The sequence below is a fragment of the Tiliqua scincoides genome, chromosome 1 (assembly GCF_035046505.1).
Source record: "Tiliqua scincoides isolate rTilSci1 chromosome 1, rTilSci1.hap2, whole genome shotgun sequence".
Taxonomy (NCBI): Eukaryota; Metazoa; Chordata; class Lepidosauria; order Squamata; family Scincidae; genus Tiliqua; species Tiliqua scincoides.
This window is the reverse complement of record NC_089821.1, coordinates 109,676,332-109,688,695: the sequence shown is the minus strand read 5'-3', so window position 1 is coordinate 109,688,695 and position 12,364 is coordinate 109,676,332. Positions and strand designations below refer to the sequence as shown.

Genomic DNA, 12,364 nt, shown 5'->3' with positions numbered 1-12,364 from the left:
ATTGTCCTTTTCAAATATTAAAAAAAAATCACACGAAATACAACATGCATTAAAAAGAGCACGTATCTGTCGATGCTACCTTGGTGGAGGAGCAAGAGGTGTAGCCCTTTTATTTGCAAAGCCTGGAATATATGGCAAAACCTAGCACAGTCACTGCAAATTTTTCTCTGGCTGGTTCTGACCACCGCCCCCCTCCCCCCACATTTATTTATTATAAATAAATAAATAAATTTAAAGAGCCCCTAAATCGGACGCCTGATTTGCAGCCTCTGCGTTCTGTTGGAAACCTGAAGTATCTCCAAGCGTCTTCCAGTCTGATCTGTGCTTCGCTTGAAGATGCATCCAGAGCGTCCCCTTGTGGTGAAAAGGAACCGGTGCTGCGCAAAGAAAGCCGGTCCCCAAGAACTACGAGAGGGCGGGACGATTGTAGGGGGAAAGCCGCTATTGGCTACCACGTGAACCAATAGATTTGCTCCCTTCCCCGCCGGCTGTTGGACGCGCGTGGACTCCTCGAAGCCGCTTTGCCTTCATCGCTTTGAAAGGTCTCCCCCAGCTTAGCCCGCCCCCGCGACGAGAGCGCACCAATCAGCGATCCAAATGCCCCGGCGCGCTGAGCCGTGATTGGACGACGCTATTGTTACGCCAAGTCCTTCTTGGCTTGGTGGCGCTTGCCGCTAGACGCGTGGTCGGGGCGTGTGGCAGGTGCCCCTCGGGGTTGTTCGGTTGACGGGGGCTCCGGGCCAGGCCGGGCTTTGGCAGGGGGCCAGGCAGGTGTAGGAAAGGCGTCCAGTTCTAGCCTGGACTCGAGGTAGGCAATAGGAGAAGGTGATGCAGATATGGTGGAAACAGGTGCTGCTTCTATTACAGGTGTGTGCTGCTTAACAAGCGCTCGCTTAACGACCTACCGTATGTATGACGGTGGTCAAAGAACCATAAAGGTGTTCTTAATGAGTCGAGTCTCCCAAGCCTGCAGCAGTGTCTTTTTATGCAACAAAGGCAATAGGTTGGACCGGATGTTCGCTTAATGACCTGATCGCATAGCAACAGCACTCGGAGAATGTATCCCTGTCCTTGAGTGGCGCACACCTGTACTTTGTTCTTGTCAAAGTTCTAGTTCTCCCTATCATTAGTTTATATCCTTTCTCCCCACTGGGAGCAGCACTATGTCAATCAACAGTAGCTGCAATTAAAATGGATGGTGGTGGACCTTGCCTGCTTCCACCTTCTCTCCCTGGGCAGCAGCTGGCTACCCAGAGGCAGTGTTGATTCAGTTCAAAGCACTGCCACTGCTTTCTGCAGGTATCTAGGCTGAAATTCTCTCCTCTGTTCCACAGCTGAAGAGCAGGCGCTCCCACCTGTCCAGCCACAGGGTCCAGTCCTAGTCAACTTTCCAGCCCTGGTGTAGCTGGGCCAGTGGGGTGTGTGCTGCATCCTGTGGTGGGTGGGTAGTTATGGGGCCCCCCATAAGGTAAAAGAACATATGATTCCCTTGCCTTGAGGCTGCACTGCAGCTGCGTCAGCGCTGGAAAGTTGGATAGGATTGGGCCTACAGTCTCTTCCATGCTTCCATTCCACCTCATGGAGTCCCTTCATCTTTTTGGCAGCCTGTGCTTCTAGCAGAAATACAGGTTGAGCCTCATTATTCGCATGGGTTCTGCTCCAAGCACTCATGTGGATGGTGGAAAAACTATGCTATAGCAAATCCATTTAAAAAACAAAGTTTCTTTGCTCAGGTGATTGAAAAACAGCCCTGATGACCTTTGTGATGTAAGATAAGAGTCCTTAAGAAGACAATCCATCAATCAGTCCTCTAAGCGCTTACAAAGGCACTTCACTCAGCCCCTCCCTTCACCAATGCAAAGGGATCACCTTTCTTTCACTTGCTTAGGGGGAAGGGAGGGGGTCACCTGGAGAGAGAAGGATTGATGGATTGTCAGCCAGCTGCCCTTTCTCTCTCTCTCATTAAGGAGGCTATTAAAGGACTGTTCAGTTTTTTAAACTGATTTTAAAGGGTTGTATTTTCCCCTTTTCCAGGGATCAGCACATTCCTTCTCATTTGCAGTGGCCATTCTTGTTGAGTCAAATCCGTGAATAAAAAATTCATTTATAAATAGGCTGGACCTGTACCCATGGTATTTTTGTTCAAAATCAACTCTTGCATTTTGTTGCACTTCAGCCATTTCTGCCCAATCTTGCATATACGCAACAGGGACCAAATGTGTACCCCTGTGGACCAGGCAAAAATGGGTAAAAAACATACTAGTATATCTTTCCTGTCCACTTAACATTAGCCCCTTAGCTTACTAAGGGGCCAATCCTGTCCAAATTTTCCAGCACTGATGCAGCTGTGCCAACAGGGAGTGTGCTGCATCCTGGGTGGGGGTGTAGTCACGGAGGCCTCCTCAAGGTGAGGGAACAAAAGTTCCCTTCCATCTGGGCTGTATTGTGGCTGCATCAGCGCTGGAAATCCTGAGAGCGCAATCCCATGCATGTCTGCTCAGAAATAAGCCCTATTATAATCAATGGGGCTCACTCTCCATGTAAACGTGGATATGATTGTAGCCTTAGACAGCTGTGACCACAATCCTATTCTACAGATCACCTGGTCATCAAGGTGGGTTCAACATAGAGCTTGTGTCTTTCTGTACATTATTAGTTTCCTATATAGCAAATATATACCCTTTTTTATTACCCAATAACCCCTGCTAATTGGGTAAGAGGCACTTTTTCAAATGGGTGCTCCTCTTTTTTTTAGCAGGGGGAGAGTAACTGGCCCACCTCACCCCAGCAGTGTCTGTTCTAGTGGCTGTCTGCTGGTATTCTTTTGCATCTTTTTAGATTGTGAGCCCTTTTGGGATAGGGAGCCATTTAGTTATTTGATTTTTCTCTGTAAACCGCTTTGTGAACTTTTAGTTGAAAAGCGGTATATAAATACTGTTAATAATAATAATAATTAATAATTAATAATTTATTATTATTATTATTATTATTATTATTATTATTATTATTATTATTATTATTATTATTATTATTATTATTATGTTTGTGGATTTTCATGGGACAATCAGTTGAGCTCTGTTTCTACTTCTTCTGCTTCTATAGCAAAAACCCAAAGGTCAGATCTTCATGATTTTAACACAGTGTCTGTCCACTAAAATCCACAGTGAAATCACAGATCACATCTATGTTTGGTTTTGTACCATTCAGTGCATATACTCTATATGTCTGTCTATAATAAGCATGCAAATTAGTGAGGATTGGTGTAAATTGCTTATACAGTACCTTTTAAACGAAAGTGGTGAGTACTTCACAGTTGTGCTGTTGGTACTTCACTGTATGACTGGTGGTACTTGGCCTAGTTCCAGGCTATTTTGAACCCTAGGCAAGGCTTGCACCCCCCCCCCCCCACAGCAATAAATATAATTCCATTGTACAATATATTCCATTGTACTGTTGTGGTATTTATCTTAAAAATGTATGTATATCTAAAATCTGTGTCAAACTGTGCCCCTCAAGGTCAGTAGTCTGCTCTTCTGAGGTCAGTGCCCTAGGCAACTGCCTAGTTGGCCTAATGATAGCACTAGCCCTGATTGTGCATGTGTTTGAAGATCTGCCACTCAGATCCTGCAGCACTGCTCTGCTTGGCCCTATCTCATCAGAAGTGGAGGTGTCACTCCCAAGGGAGTGAAAAAGCAGACAAGGAGAAAAATCGACAGGATGAAGAAGAGGCGCTGATGGAGATTAAGAAAGATAAGATGGACAGAGTAACAGGAGTGCACAAATCACAAAATTTGTTGGAACAAGAAAATATATCCCAGTTAACTGGAAGAATGAACACACCCTATATAAGAAAGTGTGGATTTATCAGATTCTGTTATAGAGATAAATTATTAAAGATATTACAGGAGAAAAAATGGAAAGTAAGAAAGAAAAAGAACCCTGAGGGGTAATCTGAGGGTTAAAGAAATTTGGAGGATTTATTCAGCTAATAACATTGGTCCAAATTTATTTGAAGGAAAAAAAAAGAATATGTATGAAATTGATAAATATGAATTAGAATGTATTAAAAAATATAGCTGGAAATGTAAACGTGTGGAAGAATTATTTTGTATGTGGTTATTATGTCAAAGAAAAGTGTAATTAGATTGGAGCATTAGATTGGAGTTGAAATAGCTGAGGTGATAATTTTGGTAATTAGATTATTTTGTTTTAATATTAATGAGCAATTGAAGTTAGTTTATGCTTGGTAGAAAGTGAATATTTAGAAAATATAGTATAGGGCATTAGGGAAAATTTATTGTATATTATATAAATAAATGAATAAATCAATAAGAGGTAGAAATAGATGAGTAAGTAGGAGATATAGTATGATTAATTAGTAATGGTATGTGCTATTTAGCACTCCTAAATGTATGTTATATGTTTGTATGTTTGTGTGTGTCAATAAAAATAAATAAATAATTTTAAAAAAAGAAGAAGTGGAGGTGTCAGGTGCAACTGAGTATCTGCCTGGACCTCACCCTTCACTTCAAAAGAGGTGCAGGTTGAGGAATGAGGATGCAGAGTTGAGACCAGGAGACAGTCATAACAGGAAAAGCCTCTCCCTTGCTTCAGGAATGACTATGTTGTGGGTTGTCCAGTCCTACACACAGCAGCTATCCCTAGAGACAGTGGTCCTAGTAAAAAGAAAAAGGTACTTGTAAAATAAAGGTTAAAATAAAGGTTAAAAAGTTAATGGGGATTACACAGCAGCAGTGGCTGGATTTCACACTGAACAGATGTTCGTTGTAAAAATGTCCAAAGCAGAGTAACATTTGTGTTTTGCACTTTAGAACTTAAGTGAGTTCAGGAAGCCACATTTTTAGTTTTGCTTGGAAAACTGTGAGCAAAGAAAGGTGAGATGCTTCTGACTCCTTGGGTCTGAAGAATTCAGAAAAACTTGCCCTGTTGAAAGTGTTATATAAATGGCAGCAAGTGGCAGCACTAAGTTTAAAGTACCTTTGCCAATGTTGTGAACAAGAATTTCACAGATCCAACCATTTGTTTGCTTGTTTCCTTTTCAGCTGTACTTCTCTGTGTGGAATAAAAAAAAACACCAAGGCATCATAATAACACACCATTCACCTCTACTTTTAGAGCTCAGCTAAAGTCAGGTTGCTTCTTACCTTTCTGCAGTTTCTGATGGGTGTTCATAGTTTATTTATTGCTTTATTTTTAAACTGAAATATAGTACCACCTTCCTGCTAAAGCTCTCAAGACAGCTCTTATGTTTATACGAAAATGACTGACAGTATAAAAGGCATGATAAAAAAGGAATGGGGAGGGAAGGGGAAAATATGCATATTCAAGAACCAACTCTTTGATCCTTTCACATAATGAAATTACACATTTGCTTTAAATGTGAATACTGTATATTCTAATCAGATCAATGGTGGATAATTTCCATGTAACTGTGTTTGGACTATAGAAACACTAATCTTAATTTCATCTAGTTAATTCTGCCTTTGTCTGCCAAATAAATTGTTACTCTTGCAGCTTCCTAACACTGTCCTTTAAAGTGCTTTTTTCTCATTTCTGGTCCCTGCCTATTTATATAATTAAATCATATGAATAAAAATATATTGAAAAGTAACATATTTTATATTCTCACTCATAGTTCAGATTATAGCTACTAAATGTCAGTTTATTTGGTTGTGACAGCAGAAGGAGGTACACTTGTTTCTTTGGAAATTATACACCTGCGTGTTCAGAATTAAAGTGTAAAACATGCTGATTTACATCTGTTGCCCTGACAGTAGTGACTTTTTAAAAACCCTGTTTAAGATCAACTGTTATGGTAAACTGATTTGAGTAGTAGCTTTACAGCCTGGGAATATTATCAATACTAAAACTCTCTGCCTTTGTTCTTTGATTATGTTACAGTAAAATAAGTTTGACAAATTTGTCTTTAGTAATATTCCAGTATTACAAATAACATAGATTTAGCTATATAGAAAAGGCAGGATATAAACAAATAAAGATAGGGGCTGCAATCTGAAGCAGACTTCTTTGTAGTCAATCAGTAGGAGGAGTAATGTGTTGAGCTACTCAAATATTTTCTTGTTTCTTTGCAAGTCTTATTTGCTTATTTATTTCTTCCTATTGCATATGTATATTTGTGCAACCATTCCGTGTTACTTATAGTTCTATTTTCAGTTGGAGTGGGGACAAGTTATCCATGCATAAGGTGAATGGCATGGCATGGCATGCTGAATATGTGCTGTTGTAGCTTTCCAATCTGTTAAACTGTTCATTGCTTTCACATTTCAGTGATTAAATGCAGCTTTCTATTTATTTATTTGCTTGCTTGCTTATAACATTTTTATCCAGCCATACCCACTGGTGTGTATGTTCAAGGCAGCCAACATAAAACGTACATAACAGAACAATAAAACTTATATTATACTGGAGTGTAATACAAATATAGCAGTTAGGATCTAGTCATTTGTGGTTTTTGTGGGCAACTATTTTTGTAAGTCTGCTTCTTTGCCACGGCACTAAGCAAGTTGTGATAGATCTAAGGCCCACACTACATGTTGCTCACTAACAGCACAATCCAAGGCATGTCTTCTACAGAAGTAAGTCCCATTGTATTCAGTGGTGCTTACTCCCAGGAAAGTGTGTATAGGATTGCAGCCAAACCCAAATGGCCATTTCTTTAAAGCAGGAGTCTCCAAACTCCTGCTTTAAAGACTCCAAACTGCAGTGTTAACATAAAAAGCCCCTCAGGTGTGGCGCAGCAGTGGCACAGCCTTACCACTCTATGTTGCAGACTGCTCTCTTTGCAGCCAATTGCTGCAGAAATTGGCACTGGGCAGCCACTTCCACTGCCTATTGCCCCAGAAGGCTCTGTGCCCCGATTTCCCAGTGGAAGCTTCTGGTGAGTGTAAGATTCTGCAGCAATCAGCTGGGAAGGTAACAGGCTGCAGCTGGGAACAGTAAAGCTGCACCGCCACCACCACGCATGCCTGAGGGCCTTTTTTTGTAAAACTGGATCCAGCCCACAAGCCAGATTTTGGAGATCCCTGTTTTAAAGGAAAAGTAGCTGTGGAAGGGAGCAATTTAAAATAGAAAATCTCCATATTGTCCTGTCTCAAAGCTACTTTATCATTTAAAAAAAAGGGAGCTCTGTTTGTGTTTTTTGCATGTAATGTATAGTTAGGCCCATAGAGTTGCATATAGAGTAACACTTCCATGAATGTAAGCTTCCTCTGAGAAAGGAAGAAGTGATGTGCAAGGACCTTGTGTGCAAGTGGAATTCTCTTTCCATTCTTAGAGGGAGCTTGCTATCATGGAGTGCATTTCCACTCATGGAAGCTTCACTCTTAATGTAACCATAAACCATGACATTGTTTGTTCCATGATAAACATATAAGACCAGGTTTTTATGTGTTTATGGAACCCTGTGTACAAGAATTGTTGTTGTGAAACTGATGTTTCTTTGAAACACTGTCACCAAGGTATGCCTCTTTTTCTTCATAAGCAGTAGTAGTGTTAGCATGTGCTAAATTACGTTGCAGCCCATACTTCCCTTGCAATGCATCCTGTGCATGGATTGCCCATACCTGAAGTCTCCTTAGGGTAAGGGGATATTTGTCCAGCATGGGCAACAGGCAACTTGGATCTGCCCGAGCTCTGTAGCTGGCGCAAGTACACATTGCCTCATGTTTGCAGATCATGCTTGGGTAGGGGGATAGGATCCCGCATACATGGCTGCCACTAATTTGCCTCTTCTTAGAACCCAATCCATACATTCCCCTCCTTCATTTTATGGTGGATAATTGCTGATGTTTCTTTTGTATTTTTTTTAAGATTGTGAGCCCTTTGACCCCTTTAAGATTTTAAGATTGTGAGCCACTTGGGGACAGGGAACCATTTATTGTACTATGTAAACCACTTTGTGAACTTCTTCTGTTGAAAAAGAGTATATAAATATACTTAATAAAAAACAAAATCAGACTAAATAGGGAAGAAATGGGAGAACAAAATGCCTTCCTTTGCATATATAGGTAGAACCTTTGCGTACAGTTCAATTATTTTCTTTTCTCATTGCTTATGTTGCATTTAATTTTCTGACTGATGCCACGGGCATTGATTTTCCTTACTGGTAATATTTAGCATTTGTATAATACAGGCGTGCCTTGGTATCCGTGGGGGTTCCCTTCTGGGCCCATGCCGTGGATACCAGAAACCATGGATACGGGAAATGCTACAAAAATAGCACTCCCTGTGACCATTAAGTTTACCTCTTATTTTTTTAGTCACACTACAAGTGCAAGTGAACCTTGCTTTATTTTCTTGTTTAAACTGAAAAACAGATCCTGAGGGCAGTGAGCTTGCATACTGCAGAAAGGACACTGAACAGGAAGTAGGAGCTTCCTGTTAACGTTCAACTAGTGCCCTCTTGTGTGCAGGCTGTTTAACTGTAGGCTCTGTTCTTCAGTTTAAACAAGAAAGTAAAGTAAGATTCACTTGCACTGCAGGCTACAAAAATAAAGGTAAACCTAATGGGCAGGTGGGGGGGAGATACTCACGGATTTGTAACAGAGTCTGTGGATACCACATACGTGGATATGGGGGCCTAACTACCTTTTTAAAAGACAAAACCGAAGAATGGATCAGGAGACTTCAGCAGGGCAATTTAAATCCCCTTACCCAAATGTAAGCCTCCTGCCCCACAAGTGATCTCCTCTGACCAGTGCTGGCAATTTCACTAGTGCAATTCTGAGGAGAAAAGGGGGGCAGGGAGGCAGTGGATATGTAGCATAGGATCCGGGGTGCACCATTACCATCAGATCCAACCCCTCCTGCGGCATCACATCCTTCCCTGCCCAGTGGCCTCTTCTCTCTTGCCGTTCAACCTCCCAAGGTGGCTTAGCTGCTCCTGCAGGCAGATGGCACTCCAGCCTAACCACAGGAATCCAACAGCATGCTATTGAGAGCATTGCTAGAAAGTGCTTTCCAGCCCTTTTTCACCAGCCCATAGGATTGGGCTATGAGAAGCTGAGTGCTGAGCCTTGCTTAAGGCCACTTATAAATTTATAACAAAGGCAGGTTTCAGCTTAAGTCCTGATTCCCGATACAGAACTTCTTAAACTGCAATCCAGTACAAACATACTTGGGAGTAAGTTCCATTGAACTCAGTGGGACCCACTTTTGAGTAGGCATGCATCAGATTACATTGTAAACTACAGCGATATACCAGTTCTCTATATTATACGTTTGAACAAATTTGCAGGCATGTGGCATATATTTTATGACTTAGAAACAGGTTGGTGGCACATAGCCAGAAAAATGGAAGTGTGTAAATAAATAATAACTGAACATATACTACTATGTGTGTTTCATGTTGATTGACAGTGTACTGTCCAATGCTACTATCACTACAACATTTCTTTCTTTGATTCTGTGTGTTGGATACCATATATACTGTTGTGGAATCAGATGTGCTAAAGAGGGAATTGCTTCCAACATACCACAGCTCCATTGCTGTCCATTTCTTTTTCACAGATTGCCATGGGCGATTTTGAAAAGGGTAAAAAGATCTTCGTTCAAAAATGTGCTCAGTGCCACACAGTTGAAAAAGGTGGAAAACACAAGACAGGCCCAAATCTTTGGGGTTTTCTTGGCCGCAAAACAGGACAGGCTGCTGGATTTTCCTATTCAGATGCAAACAAGAATAAAGGTAAAAACAAATGAGGGAAGGGTCAGGGAATGAGTGGGGTCAGGGAAGGTGGTGCAGGTTGCCTCATCCTCATGGTAAGGGAACCTTGGTTTCCTTACCCATGTTGGGTTCAGCTGGCTCCGATGGCTCTGGTCCCTTGAGCTGGGGCAGAACCGAGAAGACACATGTCAGGCTCCACAGCTCAAGCAGAGGGATAGGATCTAGTGGCAGCCTCTGCTGCTGTCCCCCCCACCCTAGCCTAATCCACGTACTGACCTGCCCTCCTCCTGCCCAGTTCCAGCCAGTTCCCACCTCCCCCCCCCCCCATTTTCCCCTGCCCTGAAAGGCCTCCCTGCTGAGCAGTAGGGAAACGTACTGCCTGGTGCTCCAGTGACACATCTGCTGGCACTGGTGCTGACCTCTCCACCAGTGCAGTGGCCTCACTGCTGGCACCTTATGGCATTTTTACAACACCCAGTGCCAGTGATGGCGCCGGGCAGCACTAGATTGGGCTGCCCATGCAAATAGCTTTTTGACTATTGTGATTCAGTAGTGTTGTCTTCTTTTAACTGTTTTTAATAGGCTGTAATGTAAATGTTAGAAATTGCAGTATTTGATTCTCATGCATAGCAACGTATTTCTATCTAGGGTCAGAAAAATGATGTTTATATTTTGAAAGGTCATGATTAGGGTTTTTTTTAAGAAGGAGTGAAATAAAACCTCCATATCTGATTATATTATTAGAAATTGCCATCTCATTCTGATTACCAGCATTAGGTATCTAGGACATGTAGGTGTGTTTTGTTCATATGAGATGGCTGAAATGCTTGCCAGCCTGTAAATCCCAACCAGAGTATTAAAATGTGAATTAAAAATGGAGCCCCAGATATGTGCTAAATATTAAATGTGCATAAATAGTAATGAAAACTGGATTTCATTTGACATTCTTTCTGATCCTCCTTTTTAACCTTTAGACTTTAGAACCTAAGCTGTTCAAGCTGATTTTCATTTACAGTATATGAACACCAGATTTGGAAGTCTCTGAGTACATTACTACAAGAGAGCTGTACATAATGCCTAATAGTGAAACACTGATAAAACAAGAAAGATTTTTCATTACTCTATACATTTTCTAGGTATCGTCTGGAGTGAAAGTACCCTAATGGAATACTTGGAGAACCCTAAGAAATACATTCCTGGAACAAAAATGATATTTGCGGGCATTAAAAAGAAGGAAGAGAGAGCTGACCTTATTGCATATTTGAAAAAAGCAACCTCTTCATGAAACATGATGGCAGCTTCATTTCCAATCTGCATAACTCTTGTGCCAAACTGCTGTTTCATTATTATGCTACCATGTGCTCATTAGGGCACTACTTAAGAAAAATCCAATAAAAGTTGATCTCTTCAGATGTTCTGTCTCCTTTCAAAGCAGCAATGACCCTTTTAATATATGTAGTATATACCGATTATTATTTTAGAAGACAACAGAACAATGACATTATTAACAGTATGCATACACTGCTTTTCAACAAAAAAGTTCACAAAGTGGTTTACAGATAAAATCAAATAATTAAGTGGCTCCCTGTCCCCAACGGGTTCACAATCTAAAAAGATGCAGAAGAACACCAGCAAACAGCCACTAGAATAGACACTGTGCTGGGGTGAAAAGGGACAGTTACATCTTGTATTTTTCTATATACTCTTTATAGCAGTGGTTCCCAAACTGGTGGGTCTCAACACACCGGGGAACCAGAGCAGCAATGCGATCAAGTGGAAAAGTTTTTCCACTTACCTGGGAGTTGCTATGGCTCTCTGGAGGGTCTGGGGAGCCTGCAACCCCTTCAGCAGCCCACCCAGCAGCTTCAAAATGGAGAATAAAGGGGGGGGAACCACTTTTCATCCCAAAACAGAAACTAGGTTTTTCCCCCCACATTTGCAAGCCTCATGGAGGGCTGTATCCTATGCATACTCTAAGTCTTATGACTTATGCTGTCATGGAGAGAAAGCTCCATTGAACATAATGGGATTTATTCTTGCATAAACATGCATAGGATTGTAGTCTGATGAGTCACCAGTTGTGCAGTCATGCCTTAGAGCAGGGGTGTCCAAAGTTTTTGGCAGGAGGGCCACGTCAGCTCTCTGACACTGTGTCGGGGGCAGGGGGGAAGAATTAATTTACATTTAAAATTTGAATACATTTACATAAGTTTACATAAATTAATATATTAAAGATGAACTTATATGAATGTATGAAGGTCTTGCGATAGCTCAAGGCCTATAAAAGACCTTGCACAAATCAAGGCTGGCCTTTCCTTTGCTGCCGCTACTGCATCACAGACGTGAAACAGCAAGCAGTGGAGGGAGCCCTAGTCGCACAGCTCATGCAAGAGGTCAAATAGTTGCCCTCACGCTGAGAGCAGTTGCATGGGGCCAGTGCAGGCTCCAACAAATCTCTGGAGGGCCAGAGGCTCATTGGAGACTGAGGGCTCCCTAAGGGCCGCACTGAGAGGCCTCGAGGGCCACAAGTGGCGCCGGGGCCAGGGTTTGGGCACCACTGCCTTAGAGTATTGTTGCTCTTGGGAAAAGTGAACCTATATACTTGAGTTGCAATGTTTTATTCAGGCCAACATTTCAGTGAAATCAATGGAAGAGGGGGCT

The 12,364-nt window shown here is 41.8% G+C and overlaps 1 protein-coding gene across 1 annotated transcript; it reads left to right on the top strand.

The window, feature by feature from the left end:
* Positions 1 to 724: 724 nt before the first annotated feature.
* Positions 725 to 10,988, top strand: LOC136658430 (cytochrome c, testis-specific). The gene is made up of 3 exons (XM_066635013.1): positions 725 to 808; positions 9,550 to 9,724; positions 10,840 to 10,988. The coding sequence occupies exons 2-3, from the start codon at positions 9,556 to 9,558 to the stop codon at positions 10,986 to 10,988; spliced, it is 318 nt and encodes a 105-aa protein (XP_066491110.1). The 5' UTR covers positions 725 to 808; positions 9,550 to 9,555.
* The last annotated feature ends 1,376 nt before the right edge of the window (positions 10,989 to 12,364 follow it).

Coding starts and splice junctions, on each gene's coding strand:
- LOC136658430 (XM_066635013.1), top strand. CDS start 9,556: ATGGGCGATTTTGAAAAGGGTAAAAAGATCTTCGTTCAAAAATGTGCT. Junction 9,725..10,839: donor AGATGCAAACAAGAATAAAG/GTAAAAACAAAT, acceptor TACATTTTCTAG/GTATCGTCTGGAGTGAAAGT.